This window comes from Aulonocara sp. 'chitande type north' Nkhata Bay, linkage group LG1 (assembly GCF_057382095.1).
Source record: "Aulonocara sp. 'chitande type north' Nkhata Bay isolate Kocher_YH1m ecotype deep benthic linkage group LG1, A_spYH_male_GT1.1, whole genome shotgun sequence".
In the NCBI taxonomy this organism is placed as follows: domain Eukaryota; kingdom Metazoa; phylum Chordata; class Actinopteri; order Cichliformes; family Cichlidae; genus Aulonocara; species Aulonocara sp. 'chitande type north' Nkhata Bay.
In genome coordinates this window covers 22,464,082-22,489,376 of record NC_141344.1, presented here as the reverse complement: position 1 = coordinate 22,489,376, position 25,295 = coordinate 22,464,082, and the positions used below count along the sequence as shown (strand labels likewise).

General features: G+C 44.2%; 2 protein-coding genes across 3 annotated transcripts in view; both read right to left on the bottom strand.

Moving 5' to 3' along the window:
* Positions 1 to 25,295, bottom strand: part of entrep2 (endosomal transmembrane epsin interactor 2) — a 121,476-nt gene that overhangs the window by 78,029 nt on the left and 18,152 nt on the right. The window lies entirely within an intron of this gene.
* LOC147339071 (uncharacterized) lies at positions 19,953 to 24,214 on the bottom strand. Its single transcript, XM_086297409.1, has 4 exons — positions 23,382 to 24,214; positions 21,291 to 22,460; positions 20,429 to 21,218; positions 19,953 to 20,011 (listed from the first exon to the last, which is right to left on the bottom strand). Exons 1-4 carry the CDS (start codon positions 24,009 to 24,011, stop codon positions 19,953 to 19,955), a joined length of 2,649 nt encoding a protein of 882 aa, XP_086153535.1. The 5' UTR covers positions 24,012 to 24,214.

The following is a 25,295-nucleotide window of genomic DNA, read 5'->3' as shown; positions in this document are numbered from 1 at the left end:
GACATCTCTACTGCAGCATGTCTAACTGAAGCTCATGCTGACAAAGCTAACAGACAGGCGCTCGGCTTCCGTGTGTTCCCGCTGTTTCACCGACAGGAGCAGCAGTCCTCCTCCGGATTCCCCTTTTTCTTCCCCCTGCATTTGCTTCCTATAGTATTCCCTTTACTCCCCACCCACCACCTGCTCCTATTTCCTAACCCCTCCCCCAACCTTCTATATCATCACTTCACTTTGGAGCTCAGCAGCACCCCACCACCGTTACTATGGAAACAGTGGAACAACAGCAGGTTGGCTGTTGCGGCTGCTTGGGGGTGTGGCATTTCAGCCACCCTATGCTCTTCTCCCACCTCTCACCGAGAGGTCTCCAGTACCTCCGCTAAATCCATGAACAAGGAATGTGAATCAATCAGCAGCACAGCTAAACAATAACATACCTCAGGAGAGAGTGTGATGCACAATGGCAACACGATGCTGGAGGTTGAAGATGCTCCCATGCAGCACTTATAATTGCACATAATCAGCTATATACATCTGACATTTTTGTTTGAGCCTTTGCCGATAAACAGTGAGATCTCCAGTGCTAAACAACACGTTTATTCCGTGCTTTCTCCTGCAGGTTGGAGCCTCAGTGATTTAAGGTATAATCTCAAATTCTGAGTTTGTGAGCATGGCTCTCAACACCTGGATGAATCAGCGCATGTTGCATTTCTCATCAGACCTGAAAATAGCCTCTGAAAGAGAAATCTTCTGCCATTCACTACAACCATCTGCATCATTGTAAACATGAGCATATTATCTTGCAGATAGACTTTGCTTTTTTGGAACTGCACATGTTCATTTATCCCAGATATAGGAAAGCTGGTTATACGTGACCTCAGAATGTAGCATAAGTCACCAAGCTACAACTACATTTTAACATGGGAAGCAGCACCAAGGTCAGTGTGTAAAGGTATTTGAAACAAAGGCTTCCACGCACCTTTCATGCATCAATTCAAACTGGGAACACTGCAGTTACGCCACACTGGCATTTGTCTTTCAAGCCCTCAGCCTTTCAGGTGTCCCGAGGTGAACCAAAAGGTCACGGGATGATTACACATAACTTAATAAAAAAGATTTTCTGCAAGGACAAAATATTATACCTTTATTTTTTTGCCTTTGTTCTTTTTCTTTTTAAATGCCATAAAGTTTAACCTCTGTCGTGCTCCAACAATCATTCAAATGAAGGAGTAAAACACTTCAGCTGAACTGTTAACATGCACAGATCTCTTAAGATGATCACAAGTTGGTAGTTTGGCGGTACAAACTCACTGTTGTACCGGTCTCCTGTCCTCCAGATCTTCATCTTCATCACTCCAGAAGACCTGTTGTCACTGACGTTCAGCCCAGTTCTTGTATACTTTGGCATGTCTCAGCCGTTTCTCCTTGTTTCTCTTCCTTAAGAATGGCTTTTTGACAGCCACCCTTCCAATGAGACCATTTCCGATGAGTCTTCAGTGAACACAACTAGAGGATCACATGCATCTCTAAGGACATGACTTCATTTAAAAATGGTTAGGTACAAGGACTGGACTGAAAATGATTAAGAATGAAAATGAATTCCGTGTATCGTGCCCACCCCCAAGATCCTATATGTATGTGTAATGAGAGTGTGAGTAATGTGAATGTCTAAGTTGTGGGATAAAAGGAGGAGGAGTTGGCCGTCCGACTGCGGTCTGGAGTGTGGGGCCTCCCTCACTCAGGTCACTCAGGCACAGCTGGCTGCCGGCGGAACTCACGGGCGCGTCACTGCAACTCCCCCTGGCTTCTGCTCCGTGGCTGCTGAGTGAGCCCTCATCTGGGACTCTCCTCAGCTCTTTCTGGGACAGTGGTGCGGCTGCCCCTCTGTTGGTCTTCCTTGGTCTCTTGTGTTCTGGGGGCCTCTGGATGTCTGGAGTTTTGATCTCCTCCATACCTGCTTCATACCCTGGAGGACGGGGCTGTGGCCCCCCCACACCCTCTAGCAGATCATTACATGAAGGAACCTTTTAAAAAAACAAGCGCGTCCATGCTCACAGGTGTACACACGGGTGATCACACCCACAAACTACACCCTTTTTGGCTCCTACCTCAAAGCACACTGTGTTCTGTTGATCTTATGTGCTGCACAATAATGTTTAACATTTAGTATTTACTGTCATATTCCCATATATCATTGTGATGTTGTTTATTCTATTACTCTTGTTCTCTTCTGCTTGTTTTCTTTTTTCTTTCTCAACAGGTGATCCAGGTGATTGATATATGCATTTTTTTTAATTTTTTTTTTCTGCTCATTCTGTTGGTTTTTGTCTTTTGCCCTTCTCCCCCGTCCCTCTTCTCAGCTGTTTCTCTTTCCCTCTTTCTTTCTCCCCTTCTTTCCTCCAGTCAAGTCTGTCCCGTATTCAGCAAGTGAAAATAAAATAAACAATAAAAGGTGAATCAAATGGACCATTATGGCAAGGCTGGGATGGTCAATTTGGTAAAGTAAATCCGTTGGGCATCTTTCTTTGCCTTTAGAGAACAATTCTGATGGCAAAAGAGCCAAACGGGACAGGCATAAAAAAAAAAAAAAAAAAAAAAAGAATGAAAATGAAAAGCGTTGGAGGACTGAGATGAGCAGAAATCACTGCACAATTTGTATGAACTTTCATTCAAGTCAGTGCAAGTCTCATGCGTATTTAAACACCCATGCAGCAATGTGCACAATTTTAGCTATTGAGAGTGAAGTCACAAAGCTTCCATAAATTATACTATTTATTTTAGCAAATTCAGACATAGAAAGTACTCCACATATAAAGAACTCAAAATCAATATTTGGTTGATAAAAATATCTTAACATCTAAATTCTAAAACGCTTGCACATTTCCACACATAACAAGCCTGAGGTGAATTTAATGCTTCGCTTTCTGATGTGCGATGCTCGTGCATACCCGACTGCTCAGTCACAGCGTTCTTCCAGCAAAGCGTTCATTTCAAAGTAACTGAAGCAAAAGAAGAGAGCTCGGCTATAGCAAACAGCCCTTCACCCTTTTCTGTGCATCTCGAGCGTTGCGAGAACACGGAAAATCAGATTGTTTTCAGCGAGCTGAGAAAGAGAGAGGAGAGATTTAGATCACCATCTGACTCTCTCGCTCTCTCCATGCAGGCTCATCATGTATGCATGAGCAGCAACACACAAACATGAAGAGTTACACACGGGCTGCCACTTTTCATTTCCGAAACGCTTCTTTGATGCGGGCAACAAATGAAGACAGAGTATGAAAGAAATCACACCAGGGTTTCAATTCAGTTATTCAGATGTTTGCTCAGTAACGCATGGCAGATTCTGTGTTACGTCCGCATGTTAGCCCCATAAGAGTGCAGAGAAAGTGAACTAGAGAGCATGGGAAGGTTAAACAGAATGCAGCAAAGAACCTTTAAAGTGCTGCTCTTTGTCAACCCGTAAAGTGTCTCTCAAGGATCAGCAGTTCTATTATGCAAGAACTTAGTTTTCCTTTGTTTACTTTAAATGTTAGTTTTCTCGAAGTAAAGCTGTGGCAAATGACCCAACACAAAGCCACAATCACAGGTTCACACAAGTAGAATTTGTGTGCAGATCGCTACAGTTTAAGTGAAAGCCAAAGAGAAACAGAAGAGGTACTAATTAACCTGGAAAGGAAACTCACAAACCCAACTTAAATCTCAAATTTATGCTTGTGACGGGCACTTTCAGGGGTGTTCGGATGTAATTCAGGGACTAAGGTCCAAAACTTTCAGTTGTGTGCAAGGGAAAGTGAGCCACACATCCATCCTGGACACAGTCACACTAACAGCTGAGTCAGGCTTGCAGTCCTGTGCTGACAGGATAATCGTGCACTGCAGCCAACCAGAGCTGACAGGAGTGAGAGGTGGTCACACAGCACAGAGAGAGGGAGGATGTTTGTCTCTGTATGTACGAGTGACAGGCAGGGTGGGTTGTGGTTTAGTGGCTGAGTAAACTTACAAGGCGACCAAAATACCACCTATATCTTTAAAAAGATTGTATCTATACAATCACTGGCCACTTCTTTAGGTATACCTGTTCAACTGCTTATAAACTTAAATATCTAATCAGCCAGTCACATAGCAGCAACTCTGTGCATCAGAATGGGAAAGAAAGGTGATTTAAGTGACTCTGAACATAGCATGGTTGTTGGTGACAGACGGGCTAGTCTGAGTATTTTAGAAACTGCTGATGTAGTGAGGTTTTCTCCACACGACCATCTCGAGGGTTTACAGAGGATGGTCTGAAAAAGAGAGAATTTTTTTGAACTTTTAACAGGATGAAACCTCCAGCAGAACGAAGTTCAGGGAGAGGCGGCCATCTGCTTGGTCCGGTTGGAGCGTCACATGTTCTTAAATTGATTGAGTAACTTACACAAAGGCAGAGGGAGGGTAGGCAGAAATGAAAAAGCAGATGAAAAACAAAAATCCAAACAGGACGACTAAGAGAAGTGAAGCTACGCAAGGGAAATAAACTGACAAACCAGCAAAGACTGACAGAAGGAACACAGACTAAACGGCACAAGGTAGACGGATAATAAGATGCAGGTGAACTCAATCAAGACAATAAAAAGGAACAGCGTGGGAAGCAAAAACACAGAAATGGTATTCACATAGATAAATCAGAGCAGAGAGAAAAGGAAAAAATACAGAATATGAGCAAAACCATGAATAAATGCAAAGACTATCACTCAAGATGAGTCATCAAAACCTTTTACAGTAAGATAAGAGAAAGAAATGTTAATTATTTTCTAATATATAAGGAATATAACCAGAGATATCTAAACAAATGTCACAACAAGAGAAACAGGAAAAGATTTAAAAACATTTTTTTATTTTGCAGTTTCTTTAAGAAGGGATTTCCAATCCTCAGCAGACTGATTCAGGGTGTTAAAACTGTTTCCACTGCAGGAATCTCTGCATTTTTAAAAAGAACTGATTGGAAACATTTTTTTGCCGAGAATTTATCTCGACGGAAAGACGTTTCAGCTTGCAGGCACTTTTTACTGCAGTTTCAAAAAGGAAGACAAGATGAATGCAATGGCTATCATTATTTCTGGAAAAAAACACACTCAAATTTGGACTGTCTCCTTAATTTTGCATTATTGATTGCGATTTGTTTGATTTCCTGTTACTCCCTCCCTATAAATCCCCGCAGACTTTTAGGTTTGGGTTTAACAAATAAAAACTGCAAACGCCTTCTTCTAAACTCCATGCTTTAAGTTCTGAAGAAGTTTTCCATCTGCTGCAAACTTTCTATACCCTAATGAGATTGTCTCATCAGACTCTTCTGTTCTCAGCCCTGGTGGGGAAACTTGCTCGCTCCACAGCCAGGAAACTCTGCAAATCATTAGAACAAACTAAGAAAAACAGCAAACTGTCATTTACAGCGAGGCGACAGAACAACACTTTCAAGTCAAGAACCAATTAACACACAGAGAGTCCTCTGCAGATGATTACGACCACAAGCTTCATTCGGTGCCTTCTAATTTCTCGTCCGTGCGCCCGTGAGATGACAGAGCTCCCTGAAACAGAGAGATGAGCACTCCACCACTGGTCCCGAGCTCATTGAACCAGCTTGTCTGAGCATCAGCAGACACGATTTGAATGAGATTAATTTGGTTGACACTTAAAGGACGGCTTTGGATCTCAGATGTTTCTGTTTCTGGGCACAATATTCCCTCTACTGAGTAAACACATCTAAATGATGATAACTATGCTGAAGTGGAGCAGCTGGCATCCGTTGGTTTGAACAACCACAATTAAAGCTGCAGGATTTAAAGCCACCGTGGCTGTGCTTTAATCAGTTAACCGGGCTTTTATGAGCACACATGTGTGGCACACTGGTTACACTACATTACAGCTATAAACTAGAAAAATACAGTCTTCACCATCTGCCTGTGACCTCGCTTTTCCATCAGTCTCACTAATTCTGAGAAAGCTCTGTTAGTCTTTTTTTGGCTTCTTTCTAAAAGATGGTTGATTAAACATTTCCTTGCTCAAACCCCCGTACCAGCCAGTTACTGGGTAATGTTCTCACTTACATATCAGCTGGGTGCTGTGGCCTGGGGTGAGAGCAGTTCATGTGATATGACCTTCTACAAGGTTTGAAGACAGCGAAAGAGACAGGCAGCAGCACCCAAGGACTCCTCTCCTTTCCTCACCTCGACTCTCCAAGAATAAAGTAAAGCCCAAGTGTTTTAAAGCCCTGATATCTTTTCGAGTATCAAACAGTTTCCTCCTAGGCTTTAAATCTTGGTGTAGAGATGCAATATTTTCCTCCTTTATTGATACCAGCAGCTGCAGTCAGCACAAATCCATGTCAGATACAGCACCAAAACAGACATAAAAACCTCTCAAACGTCCTGCTGTTTTTTCTTTCTTTCTGTTTTTCTATTTATTTCAAACTAATTCCAGAGTAAAACGTTGACAAAATATTTGTCATTGCACATATATGAGGGGAATCTTTACATCTGCCATTTCTTTATATACAGCACAGTTTTGGTCCAAGGCATAGTTTCACTTCTGCACTTCACCAGGGGTTAAAGTGGAAAAAAGATCCAGAATATTGTTGCAGTACCTTCAGTTAATAAACAGTAAAATCTGATGGGCTGGTTAATGCATATTCCTACACAATGAATTGCTTCCACTGATGAGATAGAGATCCTTGGGCAATGAAACCAAAATAATGTCGTCCCATGGTCCAGTGACACCTTCACCACATTTCTTCTAACCCTTATGATGTGTTCAAAGTGCAGATGTAAATAAAATTGTGGCCATGGTACTCAGCATCTGGCTAGATGGGAGAACAGAAGAGGATCAAATACAACTGAGTTATTTTTTTGTTGTTGTTTTAAAGTTTTTGTTGTTGGTGGTGGTTTTTTAGTTGGCATTTAATTTAAATCCTTTAAAAAATGGTTTTGTGAAACAGTTTGCAAAACTACTTAAGGTGTACTTTGTAAGTTTGCATGAAAATACAGCTTAGTGCAGGCTAAACTGACTAGCTTGCAGTACTGTGGTGAAATACTGCAAACCACTGTTTGTACTGTAGAGCAGGCTGTGGTGTTCATGGTCAATGCTGTACAACACGGATAGAATAGATTAAATTTGCTCATTAAATTCTTCTTTTTGCAGTCGCTTTAAAGGGTCTAGGGAGTGGACATCAGATACAGCTCATGAAACAGCCGCTTATCCTGTTGTATTCAGTTGGCTAAATTCACCAGGAGCAGTGAAAATCAGTGTAGCAGCACAGGTCAGCTGATCAGAGTGTGTACACGCGAAAATTCCAATAAAACAATGCGTATTATGTGACTTCTTTTTAAGTAATTCTCCATGCTGCATCATTACACACAGTCTTAAGAATCCCAGATCTGCAAATCCTACTTTAACCCCTGTTCACCACCAAGAACTAAAAAAAAACAAAAAAAAAATAGCATGCTGGTGGACTAAATCCAAAGATATCTGAGAAAACAAACAACTTAATCATAAGAATCTACACTGCTGCTTTGCTCAGAGGACAGAAAATTAAAATCTGGATCTTCAGCATCCTTGTGCGATGCATAGCACCTTTCACGGCCTTGTGTCCAGCCCTCAAATGTAATCTTTTGTTCATTTTCCTACTGGCAGCTATTTACAGCTGTTTACCTTTTTAAAGCCTCTGTATGCTACCTGCACAGCACTGCACTGCAGACGGGCACAGTTAGAGACCAGCTGGAGGTCATAATGGAGAATTCAAAAGCTAAACATGCTTTGCTTAACTCAGAGTCAAAAGAAATGGTTTACTATAATTTTAGAACGTGCCCGAATCTGCAGTCCAAGGATTATGCAACCATGTTGTGCTCCTCTCACAGACAGGTCTTGTTTTTTGAATGTTGAAGGTTTTTTACGTGTAAACAACAAGCAAATATTTATGCGCTCTCCTGAAAGAACACTTCATCTTCTCAAGGCCCAAAATGTAATAGTTGAGCACCGTGCACATCATCCTCCTACACAGATGAACTTGTAATTCGTCGAGGAACTTAGCATCCCCCAAAAGCTCTTTTTTATTCATGTTTAATGAGAAACGATATGTCATCCACTGACACAGCCACAGAGGCTCTTAGTGTGTGAAAACTAACATTACTTTTCAAGCAACTGTGTCAGACCGGCCATATTGAGAAGGATGACACTTTTAACTGTCAATACACTGAAATGCAACTACTATAATGCAGAAAGGATGCTTGTATTTGTCTGGAGTGTCTTGGAGGTTGATGGTTTTGGTTTTATCCTCAAATGGGAAAGTCCAGACCATAAATCGTGTCAATGAGTAGGTCCCAGACATTAATATGAAACTACCGTCATCTAACCTAATCTAATTTAGCTCAAGAGGCAAAACCACACAGTGTACAGTCATACACAGTTCTCAGCTAACCCTACCCACATTTCCAGAAAAATCTAACTAAATTCAATTTGTTTTGTTAACACTGATTACAGGGAAATGTCTCAGTGTGAGAATCTCCTAATGAACAATGCTGAACGCACTAAGTGGAGAGAAGCATACGTAGAAAAGACAGATAATGTTGACTGAGGGCGTTGTGAGATGTTTCCTCAGCACTCTCATTACCAGAAATATTGTAGAGCAACACCCAAGAAAAGCATGTATAAGCCTAATTATGCACATATATTTTGTGCGGTGTGGAGTGACTGCAGCAGTGCACAGAGCACATTCATCATCTCATCAACAAATGCAGAAATAAATGAGGGATGCTGGCTCCAGCACGGCCAAGGGCAATTTCCACACAAATCACAGTTTATGTGTGATTATGTAATGTTCCCCACCTCTGAAGACTGGGTGAGAGGCTGCGTAACCTCGTCAGCACTGCTTTCTGTGGCTTTAGTGCATCACTGCCCCCTCATTAAATCTGCTTTAAAGGCAAATGTAAAAGGTGTGTACCTACAGAGGGAACGGTTATTATTACAAATCCTCTCAGAGAATAATAATAATGGATTGGATTTCTATAGCGCTTTTCAAGGCACCCAAAGCGCTTTACAATGCCACTATTAATTCACTCTCACATTCACACACTGGTGGAGGCAGCTACGGTTGTAGCCACAGCTGCCCTGGGGCAGACTGACAGAAGCGAGGCTGCCATATCGCGCCATCGGCCCCTCTGGCCAACACCAGTAGGCGTTAGGGTAAAGACACTTTACCCTAACGACCAGGACAGAGAGCCCGGGGATCGAACTAGCAACCTTCCGGTTACAGATACGCTTCCCAACCCCCTGAGCCATGGTCGCCCAGAATACAGTACTACCAAAAAAATACCAAAAACAAAAAAAAATTACTTCTTTATATTTTTCTCCCAAGGAACCAGACATTGAGGTAATCTTTTGAAAGCGGTCTTGAGCAATATTTAGACTTTTTCTGAAAGTCATTCAACATCGGTTGCTGTTTTACCCATTTTCAGTCCAGTTCTTCTGACGAGTTTTTTGTTTGTTTGCTTGTTTTTTAAGTCACACTGATCTATAAATATCATGGATTGGCTTAATCCCTTTCCAAGTAATGTGATTTATGGTTTCTCCTCTAGGGAGGGTTTTTTCCCCAAAACCTGCAAGAAATACAAAAGCATTTGGAAACCTCTGTTTGTTGCTTTCTTCTTCACACTTCACACATAACAGCTCTAATAATTATATCCATAAAAGTTACATACAGGAAACACATTCTGTACAAAGACAAATAAATGCAAAGGGTGTAACAGTAGAATTATAGCAAAATAATCACATCACCCCTAAAATATGAGATTAAACGTCTGCCAAAATATTGTTTTAACAGCCTTGTTTATCGTCCATCGTGATAAAGATTGAAAAGGTTAAAGCTGCACTGACTTACGAAGGGAAAAAATCAAACCACTGACCCATTAGCTACTGTTTGTCCACCCTGATATTTCACAGCCTAAGAGAAAAAAGCACCATAGATCCGAGTCACGTTGCAACGCCTTCTCTTCTCTTGCCTTCTGTTTAACTCAATTAAAACCGAGGAGGTGTGGTTCTTCTGAAAACGCAGCGCAGCCTTGGATGAAAGACAAGTCAATGCCACATGGAGAGAATCGATACACTGAGCAGTCATGTTCGAGATCTGCTGCTCCTCGTTTACGCTCCTCAGACTGAGGCTGAGAATAAGAGGTATCGCCTTGTTGTTGTTCACCGAAGAGCAGATTTCAAAAGAAAAAATACCAGCAGATCTTTTTTTTTTTAAACTTTTAACTCTTATTTTTAACTCTGCAACATAATTTAGCAGCAAGACAGGCACATACAAACACGTATATTTGGATAGAGATGCAGAAATGTTTCAAATATAGATTACAGGATGGAAGTGTCAGAAATATGTGCAAAAACTCGTGCAAAAAAATCGAAATATGCAAAAAAGAAGACATGCCAAGTGTATTGTTATTTTATTTCATTATTACATCTACTCCGTGTGAATACTGATGAGTGGTTTTTCCACTGCGTGTGTCACAGATCTTGGTTCGGTGGATTAGTGGTTTTGCTTGCGTTTGATGCGACGACGTGCTTTCTGTGGAGTCAGCATTTTTGTCCTTTCGCTGGCTCTGTGCACTTGTGCTTTGTTTGCCCCCTCATTTTTTAATTTCACGGCTGTGTGATTAACTTTCAAGGGCATTCCTGCTCCAATTAATTTCTGTCATTTCTCAATGTTGTCTACAAAACACCTGGATAAAGCATTACAGAGCGCATAAGGTAAACGTCAACTGACCAGAATCAGAATCAGAATCAGGATCAGAATGGGTTTATTGCCAGATGTTGAGGTTTACAACATTAGGAAATTGCTGCGGTGCTTCAGTGCAGACAATAAGAATTAAAGTGCTATGTAGAAAGAAAGATATGTGCATGAGATATACATGAGATATATACATGAGAATAAGAATTATGAGTGCTACGTAGAAAGATATATACATGAGTGCAGGTGGTGATCAGTGCCAAACATGAAATGATGCAGTGACACAGCGTAGGGTCATGTGTTAGTGGCGGGGACAATCATGTGGTTATTGTTCATGTGTCCAACAGCAGAGGGGAAGAAACTGTTCTTGTGGCGAGAGGTTCTGGTGCGAATGGACCGGAGCCTCCTGCCTGAGGGGAGCAGGTCAAACAGACTGTGTCCAGGGTGAGAAGGGTCAGCTGAGATCCGGGCTGCACGCCGCAGTGTCCTGGAGGTGTACAGGTCCTGCAGAGATGGGAGTCTGCAGCCAATCACCTTCTCAGCAGAGCGCACAACACGCTGCAGTCTCTGTTTGTCCCTGATAGTGGCTCCAGCGTACCACACGGTGATGGAGGAGGTGAGGATGGACTCGATGATTGCAGTGTAGAATTGCATCATCGTCCGTGTTGGCAGGTTGAATTTCTTCAGCTGCCTCAGACTTGCACATATATTCTGCATTCAGGGGTGTTTTAATCTCTTTATCGCTACAAACACCTTCCTGCTCCTGAAAAAAAGCAGTGGGTCACAGCTGCACTGGCAAAAAAAAAAAAAGAAGCATATCCCACCTACAGGAGCTCCGGCTGAATCACTCCACTAAAGCTAAATACAAAAAGACTTTCTTTTTTCTTCACTTTTCTGCTTTGGATTATGAGCTGCACATTGCCAAGTGTCATATCTGCAACAAATTGAAGGCGCAAATGAACCCCCACACTTCCATAAATATTAATAAGGATTGTCACCCACAAACTAACCATTAGCATATGAAAATAACTGGCTGACACAATCAAGGATCCCCCGTGTGAGAACTTTCTTTATTTAGGTGGTCAAAACAGTAGGGGGGAAAAAAAACAAAACAACGTTTAATAATTTCTGCACTTTTTCACAGGGCCTTAAAGGTTTACACTATAACACCCACATGCACAGCAACACAGAGGGAAGTGAGCATTGTGCAATGGACCAACTCGAAACCTAAAACCCCCTCAATTTATCAAAGTGGCCCCACAAATCAATGTGGATTACTTTGGGAGAAAGCATTGCTCATGTGGCAGTGCATTTCCATTACCACACAACAATATTGGCCTTTTGGGAGGCCGTGGTAATTTTGTCTATTGATCAAATCACAGGCAAAGATCACATCACCGTGTCTTAGTTTAGGCAATAAGTCAAATACAGCGAAAAAGAAAAACTATCATCTCAGTATGGATAAATAGCAAATAGAAGACACTCACACAGCTACGAGCACAAACACACTGCACGGCACAAACTCTGATCGCACAGTCACGTCACTGCAGAGGTCGGACCAGACTCGGGTAACATATTGCCAAATAATAAAGGGATTATCCCTGTAATCCAAATGGTGAACACATCCTCCGCAGCAGTAGGTGTCACCTTGTCTAATGTCAGCACAGCTCCACCATGCAATGATGAGAGGAGATTCCACCCCACCTGAGAAATTCAGATAAGCCAAGTAATCCGAATGTGTACAGTTAAGGCCTTAAAGGAAGAGTTAGAAAACATGTTTATTCAACTTTTTAGAAAGTTAAACGTGATTCAAGATTCTTTATTTGTCTTTATTTGTCACGTGCATGGTTATACAGGTATAACACGCAGTGAAATGTGACCTGATACATGTGCATGTACACACCACAAAGAACTGAAACAGGACCATAGACTGTATATAGAAGATGCCACCATATAACTGTTTTTTTAGGGTTCTGTCTGAAGCCTCAGTTTTACAGTTTTAAAGACAAAAGTAATCATTTTTCCATGAGAGGGTGGAGGGCTAAGGATCCCATCACACAGGCTTAGAAACTGGTAAACCACTGGTCACTAGAGACAAGTGGTTGCTGGAAGTCACTGTAAAGTGGTCTGAAGCTTCAGTCATGCATACCTAAAGACCAATCAGTGTCCCACTGCTAACCAATTACAAGGAAAAAGGTTGCAGGAAGTCCCATGCTGTTGCTAGGTGAAATTGCATTGGCTACTAGAAGACTGACTGCTGCAGTAGCCCACAGTTTGCATGGAAGACAGAGACTTTCCAGAAAGTTGATTCTGTTCTTCCGGATGTTCGGTTTTCCGAAGAAGTGACTTGGATGAGGGACTGAAAATGCAACATCCAGAGCAAAAGTGTCGACTTTCTGGATTTCCTTACATATGAGATTGAGCATGCATCAAAGCAAGAAACTGACTTGTCTGCAAACCTCGCCAACTCCTCACTGCCTAGTAAATATTGTTCCTTTTTAGACATGTTGGTTATGACAATGAGGCACAGCTCCTACTAGTTCTTTGAAGGTTGCTTCCATTACATATCTCAAATTTCACTACAGCCATGCATGGGCCACTGCAGCATTCTACCAACAACAAAAGTAATCGCAAAGAGGTTTTTGATCCAGCACCCGCTTTCTAACCAGTTTCCCCCCAGTGACAGCCAGCAGTCTGCAGCAACCACTCAGCAGTTGGGGAATACACCTTTTGTTCCCAAGCAACTGCCAGGGGGTTGGCAACCACCCTATCCGGTTGTTTAGTCTGACGTCACTAGCCGTGTCTGGACCTAAACTCCGCTGCAGGTCCATATATGAAATGGCATTACTGAGAGTTGAAAAACTGTCTAAAGTCTTTCATCTTTAATAAAATGATCAGCGTTCTGCTCTACCAGGTGTAACAATTGAGTTTAACATCCAGGCATCCATGAAAACAGAATTTATGACATTTAACGGAGTTAGAAGTTAGCAGGGAGTTAGCTCGCTAGCTTCTATCTAAATACAATATAGCATGTCCTGACTGCGGGGTTTTGGAAACAAATTAAAACATACAGCTCTGCTATCACTTCCAGCATAAATGAAGACAGAAAACTAAACAGCAGTGACGTTTGTAGGGTTACTGAAGTTGGGCTAGCTGGTATATAATGATGTGCTACGTGACCGCTAGCGACACAGCTATGTTAGCATAATATAAACAAGCTAACTTTTTTTCCACTCAATAAAAGTTAACGTGAGTGTTCTCGGTGGTCAGAAACAAATGTAATCACATGGCAGGATGCTGTAAAAGGACCAAACTTCAGCCAGGAGAACAACTGAGATAATCCATCCACAATACGAGGTTAGTCATTCATATACTGCTGCATGGGCTGGGCTGTAGTTACATCCTAAGGTTTTAAAAACTGAGCTTAAATAAATGATTAGCGGTAATAAAAGCCGAGGGAGGTCAACAGTGATCACTGACTGTTTTAGGAGCTTTTTGAGATTAAATAGAAAAAAATACATAACATTAAAAATGTTAACAACACAAAAGCCATATTAAACGCAGACTACTTTAGGCCCGGAAGTAGGATTCGTCACGTCATCACTTAACAATCGGATAGCCTTGTGTAACTGAGCCCCATGTTATCAGCTAATGGTAGCAAGTTTGGCCTGCAAGGTGCTTTGTCTGTATGGCTGCAATGCATGTAACTGATACCATCTAATGCTAAGTAGCATACAAAATCTCAGTCATGAAAACTAATAATAATAATAATAATAATAATAATACATTTTATTTGAGGGCATCTTTCAGAAGCATAAGGTCACCTCACAAAAATAAATGCGTTCTTATCACCAGCCTACAACAATCTTCACCTGGTTTGCTGATTTTAATATGTAGTAAATCTTTGTGACTGATTCCCTTCTGGTACAGGATGACCAGTCCTGTTTTTTTTGTTTGTTTTTGATCTGCGGCAGTTTGCAGTTGAAATGTTATATAGTCATTGTTGAGCCATGCAAAAGTTTCTTTGTGCATTATAAATCATCAAATCTAATTTTAAAGAAAGTCAATAAACAGATGCTTAAAATGTTCAAATAAGTGTTTAACAGTGTAGTTAATAGTTTATAAACATGAAGGCTCATAAGGCCCACAGGAACTCTTTTTCCTTCTTACTTAGAAATTAAACCCTTGGAAATGATCCTACTTTAATTTCATTTCCAATGTACAAAGAGAACTTTCTTTCTTTTGTACAAATACAGAGTCTCACAGCCTCCATTGGTCTGATGGGGGGTAAAAAGGCAAATCCACTAAACTATCTTGAGTCATTATGAGTATGCCCAAATTCTCACCTTGAAGCTTCACAGAATTGACCACATGCAAGCACACAGCATTAAACCTGATATTAAAATACAGTCTCTGCATGGATAAAAACATCAGCTGGCTCTTGAAAATGACACAGAAGGACACACTGTGTGGGGAGGAGGATGCTAATAATGGGATTCCTGTCAACACTTCACCTCACACCATCCACACACACACACACACACACACACACACACACACACACACACTCCTCTGCCTCAACTTAAGATGCATGTGGCCAAAAATTGACGCTTATCACTGAGTGTTTCTTCTTCACTCACCTTTTTTTTCCACTCAATATGTGTTTATACTCTGTTTATACACCACTCTGTATTTAATCATTAGTTATTATTACACTCTGGCCCTCTCCCAAAGTGTGTCTTTGTCTTGTCTTCCTCGCTTCACCCCCAACTGGTCAAGGCAGATGGCTGCCCCTCCCTGAGCCTGGTTCTACCTGAGGTTTCTTCCAGTTAAAAGGGAGTTTTTCCTTCCCACTGGTGCCAAAGCACTTGCTCATATGGGGTCATCTGATTTTGGGGGTTTCTCTGTTATCTCTGTATTAGTGCGGGGTCTTTACCTTACAAAGTGGCTTGAGGCAACAGTTGTTGTGATTTGGATTGAGTCGAATCGCATTCCATTTGTCAGTGTTGGCATTTTACTTCTTATGTTTCTTGCAAAATGATTAAGTCAGAATTTGCATGTGTTGCTTTTACACAACTGCGACGTGTACGAGCTCTTTTTACACACTTTGTTCAGACTCAGAGGTAATAAATATTACTTATTTTCCACACAGAAAATCAGCTATCAATAGGGATTTGAAAACGATTCTGATCTATAAGCAGAAACAGTGATGCCATTAGCATCAATTAAATCCTGTTATTATATATCGCTTGGCACGAGTTGTATCATCAGGAGCAGAACCAACATTACGAATCCGCTTTTGTCTCCCTATTTCTTTTTAAAAATCAGTGTTTCTGTGGAAGGGGGTTAGAAAATAACACAAATTCTCATATTTGAAACTCTACAACGATCTATCTACAAATTGATTATTCATCAAATAGCCTTACATCTACAGCCCATCCTGCCGCAAACACTTGCAAATGCAGCACATCAGTATTCAATCTCCAGCACAATCACCTCTGAGATAAACGCATTATGTGACGATAGCAGTGCTTCTCTGAACAGAGCTCTGGGCGCAGCCCCACATGAGGAACAATCAATCCTGCCATGAGTTTTGTTTTGTAATTTGTCCTCTTAGAAGATGTGGGAACACCGCAGCCAGCGTGCGTGGACAAAATCTAATTTAACATGCTTCAGCTTGTTCACTTTGTCTTCTCCCAACTCCTTGATCCCCCTACCATATTGTTACACTGATCAGGTAAGAGAAGGTGCAAAAGTTAACATGTCGTTCTGACTGTGGTTCACCACTGAGAGACCGGGGAGGCTTAGAGCCTCAAAAAATGCAATTATTTGTTGCAACACTGGTGAATTGTGCTTGTTGGTCTGTCTGTCTGCTCAAGTCAAGAGTGGGAGCTTTAAGGCAAGCAAAAAATACATTTAACATTTTTATTATATCATTTTAAGGCACAGTATGAAATTTGACCATTTAAAAAGAAATAAAAATTTCAGGAAGTGCACTGTGACGTGCAGCCCAGGTAACATGCTTTCATGAGCAGAGGTTCAACTCTGCTCTGGCTCTGACTGACAGTGTGACATTCTCATCAGATCCTTACTTGTCATGTTTCAAAAGCACTGCTGCCCTTCCATGTTTGAAGTTCACAGGTCCTCTGTTGTTTTTTGACTCCAGCTGTTCAAAGACAGCTGCTGCACCGTCCCCCTTTGATGTGTTATGAACAACCCACTCGCCAACCAGATCACTGATGGACAGTGATCCTAAAACAATGTATTATTATAGTGCCAAAGACGACAGCGGATGCAGTATAAAATTTTAATTTGTATTGAAATACCATCTTTGCTCGTGTAATTTAATCATCAGCGGATACAACTTAAACTTGCGCAGAAAGACTTGTTCTTATCATACTTGTCAACAGAAAGCTCATCTTGCCAAACTGCACACTGATAGCTTTGTCAGTATCTAAGACACGCTCTCAGAGTCACTGTATTAAGGTTATTCAGGTTACTATGTGTGCAGGAATATGAAAATAAACGCTTTCACAGGTCAACACAGAGTCCTGTGAAAACTCTCTTGTTCATGTGCCACCAGTTTTCTTAAACCAGTCAATCGCGGTTGTATATATACTGACTTTGAGCAAAAATCAGGGTAAACTGCCAGCCAGTCTATCACAGGGTTAACACAGAGAGGGAGACAACAAATTATGGTCGAAACTATGGCCAACTTAGAATCATCAATCCGAGGTAAGATGCGTGACTCTGGAGTGTGGGAGGTAACACTAACCGAAAACCCACACAGGCACAGGGAGAACACGAACTTCACTCAGAAAGGCCACAGCCAAACATCATATACATGAAGTACATTAAATAAAATCGCCAAGTTATTCCCCTTTGTTTTTGCTACCAAATTAACACCAATAACACCACCATCCCCTGAATTGGCAGCCAACCTTAACCGTATATGTAAACGCACTGCAAAAGTGATCCAGAACAAGCATCCTGGTAGGACCTATCTGATGCAGTGTCTTGCTACTAACAAAATGTCACTACTTTGGATCATGTTGCTGGGGGCAACCAACAATGGTGAATAAGCTGTAATGGAGGAACAGGAGCAGAAAAAAACCCACCACACAGAAGACTGTGAGCTGAGAAACAGAGTGACTCATAGAGAAAAAACGAGCTCCAGAGATGGTGCAGAATACAGACATGGCTTTACGCTTATTATCCTGTCCGATCTAACGGCTTGAAGGATCCTGCAGAAAGTACAGGAGAAACCAGCGGTACACACACAAACAGATGTACAAACTAGAGTTGTCAAAACACTTTTTTAGTCCTCCAGTGGCAGCTAATGAGAAGGATACAGAGGCAGCAGACTCATTAGTCCACTGAGCCGCAGCTGTAATTGACTTCAACCAAAAAACATTTCACTCTCCTTCCTCGTCCCACTAATAGAAGTCACTCTTCTCTTAGGCCTTTGCTGTGCCATTGCTTTCATATTTCTTGTCTGCCTGTCACTTCACCGCAGACGAGCCTGACACTCTGATCCTCATTCGCTGGGAGAGCTTAATCTTTCCGACGTCGCCCTCTTCTTCTTCTTTTTCTTCTTAATGCCCATTTGAGCAGACAACAAGACGCATACCCCACCTCAATTCCCTCACCGCCTTCGAATAATGCCGAACAGCAACAAGCCATGGTAACTGTCTCCGGTTGCCATAGTAACCAACCTTGACAAGGTCACAATCAAAGCAGATGTTTAGCAACAATACTGCTTCGATTTTCACAATTGTAGGTGGCTCGTCAGCACATCGAGATGCTTCCACGCCTTATTTCTTGGAGGAATACCGAGTGTGACTGTAACGCAGCACGTGTGCCGAGGATTCATGAAAGTACTGCACCGAGCTGGTAGCTCAAACAGTCTCATAAGGCAACAAGTGATTTTCTAGGTGTTAGCCCTCCATCTGTCTTCACTCGGCTGCTGATTGCGGTGAATTTGTGTCAAAGAATTTTCCCTTTTTTCCTGCAGCACTAAAATGCTGCAAAATGGTGATGTGATTTCATTTTTTTTCCTGGAAAACAGTTTTATTTTTTATTTCCACGACACCATATCAAAATCCCAAAGTACTGCTAAGCGTCTCCTGCCCAGAAAATAGCAGAATATCAGAGAAGCTCTTACATTACTCAGACAGCCTGCAGCAGCCTCTAATACTGCAGCTTTGTACCCTGCATGCTGTCCACTTTCATGCCCACAGCTTTCTTCACAATTGAAATACAATGGTATAAGAAAGAGCGCCACATCAAACAAAAAGACCCCTGAAAAGCTCGTCAAACAGTTTTACAGCATCGATTTTTAAAGTCGGGAGAAAACTGAAAAGATTACTCTGAGATATTAAGTATTTAGATGAAACCTGCTCAGTTTCTTTCTATTTAGACAGGAGCAAACAAGTTGGTGCGTGGTCACCTTAAATATTATAAGACTGTATATAAAAGATGGCTACAGTCAATTTTGAAGTCTTAATTATGCTCGTCTCCATCTCGGCTTTCGAACGGGACGCAGTGAGCTTTTAGGGTTGGATCTGAATGAGAAATCAAGGAGCACAAAGTAGGCACAAATTTATCAATTAATCAAGTTTGTTAACAGAACATTCAAGAGAAAACTGACCTGGTTAAAAAAAAAAAAAGCATGATCTCTAATTTTGCATTTTATCCACAGCTGATTCTTCTCATCATACCCAGCATGTGGTTAGATAGTATAAAACATGTGTAAGGCTGCCCCCAATCATTTGTACATGCAACCAAAGCTCATCCCCCCCATTTGTACTATTTCTGTTTCTTTCTTTAATGTGAATGTCTTTCTCATCTTTTACCTATTTGAAAAAATTTAATAATTAAAAAGAAAATCACAACATAGTCACAGCTTAAATTATGAACCACTTCGTATGTCATGCGGCGGCTGTGTGAAGGCAAGAGAGGACCCAAATGCACGGCTCTAGACACACGGGGATGAACTCAAAGGCCGGTCTTTATTAACAGGAACATAAGAAGTCATATAAAACTATACTGGGAGCAACTAAAAGCTGAGGCGCTGGGAAGACACGGAAAATGCACACAACCTAGAGGGACGACGCAACACAGAACAAAGGGACACTCTGACATAAATACACAGAATGTAATGAGGGGAGTAGGAACACACGGGGAACACAGCTGAAGACAATTACTCATGGCCGAGCAGGGAGGACACGAAACTGACGATACTGACACCAAGATGTGGACCTTAAACACAACACAGTACACAGAGATGAGCACGGAGAGAGAGAGGCAGAGAGAGAGGCAGAGAAGAAGGATGAATACGAGGGGATGAGGAGAACACAGAACACATAGGGTGGGAACACGGTACCAGAGCAAACACCACAATAAAAACATGGACACAGAGGGAATCCAAATACCAAACCAAACAATCCAATGGACATAAGAAACAAAATACAAAACTACAGAAAAACTAAGAACACTGGGTCAAAATGACCCAGGACCATGACAGTACCCCCCCCTCAAGGGCTGGCTCCAGACAGCCCAAACACAGGAAAACAAAACCCAAACAGAAAACGACCCAGGGCGGGCGGCGGGGGCCTAGGACGGAGGGCTCGGAACAAAAAGCAAAAACGAACAACAGAAAACACAGGAGCACAAGACCAAAGGTCAAAGAAAGTTCAGGGGGCCGACCATGCGGAAGGCAATGGCGGAGACATGGAACCAGTTCAGGGGGCCGACCATGCGGAAGGCAACGCCGGCGATGCGGAAACAGTTCAGGAGGCCGGCCGTGCGCAAGGCAACGGCGGCGACGTGAAAACAGTTCAGGAGGCCGGCCGTGCGCAAGGCAACGGCGGCGGAGACAACGGAGCAGTTCAGGAGGCCGACCGCGCGGAAGGCAGCGGCGGCGGCGAAGGAGACGACGGAGCAGTTCAGGGGGCCGACCGCGCGGAAGGCAGCGGCGGCCCTCCAGTCTCAGGCGTGCTGGCCATGGCCTGGTGGGCACAGGACCAGACGGTGGCGATGCGGGGGCCGGACCAGGCGAAGCACAGGCTGAGGCTGGACCAGACGAGGACGAAGACTCGGAGGCCGGACCAGACGAGGACGAAGACTCGGAGGCCGGACCAGGCGGAGCTGCTGAGGCCGGACCAGGCGGAGCTGCTGAGGCTGAGATCGGACCAGGCATAGCAGAAGCACAGGCTGAGATCGGACCAGGCGTAGCAGAAGCACAGGCAGAGGCTGGCCCAGGCGTAGCAGAAGCACAGGCAGAGGCTGGCCCAGGCGTAGCAGAAGCACAGGCAGAGGCTGGCCCAGGCGTAACAGAAGCACAGGCGGATGCAGCTGGACCAGGCGTAGCAGAAGCACAGGCGGATGCAGCTGGACCAGGCGTTGACGAGGCGGTCGCAGGAGGCGGCTGGACAGGCTCCTCGGGCCCTCCAGCGGAGACAGGTGGCTGAACGGGCCCCTCGGACCCTCCAGCGGAGACAGGAGGCTGAACGGGCTCCTCGGGCCCTCCAGCGGAGACAGGAGGCTGAACGGGCCCCTCGGACCCTCCAGCGGAGACAGGAGGCTGAACGGGCCCCTCGGACCCTTCAGCGGAGACAGGAGGCTGAACGGGCCCCTCGGACCCTCCAGCGGAGACAGGAGGCTGAACGGGCCCCTCGGACCCTTCAGCGGAGACGAGGAGGTGCTGGCCGGGCTCACTGGAACCCCCAGCGGACAAGGTAGATGGCGGCGTGGGAGCCGCGGAGTCCTGGATGAGCTCATCCGAGCTTCCAGCAGGAGCTGATGTAGAGCCAGAGAGGTTTGGGACCCCTGGCTGAATGTTAAGCCGAACAGAAGACCGTATTGCTATCGGGGAGTGGGCCAATGGTTCAGGTGCGAGCTGAGCTACTGGAGATGCGGATGAGAGTGGGAGCTGAGCTACTGATGGTGGTGAAGTAGATAACCGCACGGGAGACTGAACTGAGGGCGTCTGCACTGGCACAGGGGACTGAACTGATGTCTGTTGTAACGGAGGTGGTGAGAGTGGAGTAGGCAGTGGAGTTAATGACTTCATAGGGGAATGAACTAGAGGTAGTGACGGTTGTGGTGCTGGTGGTTGAGTGGGTGACTGTGCTAAAGGAGGCTGCACTGGGGAAAGCAGGGCTGCAGGAGGCTGCACTGGGGACACTGGAGACTGCACTGGGGACACTGGAGACTGCACTGGGGACACTGGAGACTGCACTGGGGACTGCAGTGATGGTTGCAGTGATGGTTGTAGTGGAGGTGTGACGGGTGGAGGAGTGGCTGAAGTGGCTGCGGGTCGGGCGGCTAACGGCTCAGCTACAGAGTGTATTAATGGCAGGGTTATGGGTCGAATGACTGACTGAGGGGCATCCTGTGCAGCTGAGTGCAATGATGGGTGTGGGAGCGGATGTAGGACAGGTGGCAGTGTCAGTTCCCCTGGGCCTACAACGCAGTTGAAAGGTGCAGGCACCTGCTGGACACCAGTCGCTCCCACCTGAGGAGTAGGTACAGGTGCAGAGACTGGCTGGGTCCTGGCGGGCCCCACCTGAGCGGTTGGCACAGATTTCGGCAGGGACTGGGCGGCTGCTGTCCCCACCCGAGGAGCCGATACGGGTGCAGGGACCAGCAGAGCCTCAGTTGACCCGGAAACCGGAACAGGGACCAGCTGGGCGCCAGCCCCCCTCACCTGGGGAATTGAGACAGGTGCAGGTGAGTGCTGGGCCGCAGTTATCCCTAGAACACAAGGGGCCTGGGAGGCGGGCCTAGAAAGAACAGTCTGCAAGAGATCGATTCCCTGCCCTGAGTGAGCAGATGAGGAACAGCGCTCTGACTTCGTAGCGTTAAGTGTACTAAAGCTGTAGCTTACAGGCACTAATGCATCACCTTCAGTGTGTACAGACTCTAGAGAAATGTGATCAGCTGATGCACCAACAGTCTTAGAGCTTCTTTCTTCGGAGCTAACCGTACTTATACTGACAGAGGAGGGGTTAATAGCCGATGTAAACATAGGTCTGTGCACCGGAGAGGCAGATGAAACAAAGTTTTTTACCACCGGATCGCCGGAAGCAGTAAACCTAGGGTAAACAGTGGTGGGTGTAGAGCCCCCTGACTCAAGAACATTTGAATCAGTACATACGTCAGAATGGACAATCCCCGGGGGTGATGGCTCAGAAGCAACGAGCTGGGGTCGAGCTATCACAGGAACATTTACAGTCTTGGATTTTACTGTTTTACCATCTAAGGGGGCAGGTAGTAAAGCCCCAGGGGTGAGCTTAACTGCAAAACAATCATCCTCAGCAGACACACAGGTAAAGGGCACAGAGACAGGTGTCTCTAACTCAGGAAATGCTGACTTCGAGTTTTTAGACCTAGGAAACACTAGCGAAGGATGATCTTTCTCGAATATGAGTCCAAACGTAGGAGAAACTGTCTCTGAGTTGACCCTCCGGGCAGTACAATGGTTCATAAGAAGTTCGGGTTCAGATTCAACGTTTACAGACCGTGAGCCTTTAGCGTCTACGGCAAGAGTCACAGAGTTTGCATTCCTGCATTCAGAGTAGTGAGAACTAGCCTCAGAGTGAACAGAGAAAGTGTCTTTGTCACTCACCCCAGCCGGCTGCCCAGTAGTCCCGGAATCCGACTGAGGAGAGGACCGGCGACGGCGTCTCCTCCTTAATGAGGGAACGGAGGTGACGGGGAAAACCGGTGATGATGCGGGGGTGACGGTCTCCTCTTCATCATCCGACCACATCGCTGCTAGGAGAGCAGCGGGAGAGCGACGGTCAGAGCTGAGAGGGGATGGAGAAGGGCTCTGCGGCAGCGGCGCCAAAAAACCCTCTCGTTTTAGCAGCTGCTGTTGCGACACAGAGAGCCCCGTCTGCTGCTGCGGTACCGTCGCGGCGAGCTTAGTTTGCTGCTGCTGCGGCGGCTGATGGGCGGAGATCTCCGTCTGCAGTCGCTGTGGCGTGGAATCCCGGGAACGGACATTGTCTGCCAGCTCACGGGCTTGTAATGCCTCCTTAGCTCGGCTCAATTCGGCGATAAAGCCTTCGTAGCAGGTGAGCTGCTGAAGGAAAGGGTTTCCCTCGATTATTGCCTTTATGGCGTTAAGTCCGACGGAAATTGTCCGTGAGTCCGAGGCGTGGGTTATTCGTTGCACCAGACTCTGTACACGGAGAATATCTCCCTCACGGGCGGAGCCTGCTGGGTCCATTTCGTGGTTGCGTCGTTCTGTCATGCGGCGGCTGTGTGAAGGCAAGAGAGGACCCAAATGCACGGCTCTAGACACACGGGGATGAACTCAAAGGCCGGTCTTTATTAACAGGAACATAAGAAGTCATATAAAACTATACTGGGAGCAACTAAAAGCTGAGGCGCTGGGAAGACACGGAAAATGCACACAACCTAGAGGGACGACGCAACACAGAACAAAGGGACACTCTGACATAAATACACAGAATGTAATGAGGGGAGTAGGAACACACGGGGAACACAGCTGAAGACAATTACTCATGGCCGAGCAGGGAGGACACGAAACTGACGATACTGACACCAAGATGTGGACCTTAAACACAACACAGTACACAGAGATGAGCACGGAGAGAGAGAGGCAGAGAGAGAGGCAGAGAAGAAGGATGAATACGAGGGGATGAGGAGAACACAGAACACATAGGGTGGGAACACGGTACCAGAGCAAACACCACAATAAAAACATGGACACAGAGGGAATCCAAATACCAAACCAAACAATCCAATGGACATAAGAAACAAAATACAAAACTACAGAAAAACTAAGAACACTGGGTCAAAATGACCCAGGACCATGACATCGTAGACCATAAATTCATCTGGAAAATGTTTACTGGGGATGAATCTGGTGAGCAGAAAAGTCATTTTTCCCCACAGACCTCTATTTAATCTGTGTATTTGATGGGGACTGGAAAGAATGCAGGTTTAAGATGGGCAAACACTGGTTTCACTGTTTTTGTCCATCTTTTATATATAGTCTATGCAAAAAATAGAGAACCAGAAACCAGATGGACAGAGAAAAAAAGTAAAAACACAGACTGTGAGACATTTTTGCTTTAAAAAGGAAAATGCTATTTATCAAAAATACTTCCTTGCTCTGTTTATCCAGTCCCACTCCTCCAGCTCTAAAATAAACACATGCAGAGAGTTTCATGCAGAGAGATTCCTGGCTCTGGTCCTCCCTTACTAAGCACCGACTATAATGTTTAGTGACAAAAAAAAAAAAAGCTTATAAACAGCATATTTTGGAGGTTTGCTCTGCAGTGCTGTAGTATCAATAAAGACCTGTGCTGAGTACAGAGTTATTGAAGTTATAAAGTGGAAAAGTTTTGTTTGTTTCTGTGGTTTAATCTTTTTCAAAATAGAAAGGAAAGGCTTGCTTTTAGACGTATCTACTGTCTAATGTTTCAGATTGAAATAAATCCTTCATTGTCTACTAAGCTTGTCAGTGGGGACTAAACCCCCCACCACCACCGACCCTTCCCTTCGCTAA

What these genes read in the sequence shown, in the direction of transcription:
- LOC147339071 (XM_086297409.1), bottom strand. Translation starts at nt 24,011, where the DNA reads ATGACAGAACGACGCAACCACGAAATGGACCCAGCAGGCTCCGCCCGT. An exon ending in AGGGGCCCGTTCAGCCTCCT is followed by an intron (nt 21,219 to 21,290) that starts GTCTCCGCTGGA and finishes GGGCCCGTTCAG; the next exon opens with CCACCTGTCTCCGCTGGAGG. An exon ending in TGAACTTTCTTTGACCTTTG is followed by an intron (nt 20,012 to 20,428) that starts GTCTTGTGCTCC and finishes GTTGTGTTTAAG; the next exon opens with GTCCACATCTTGGTGTCAGT.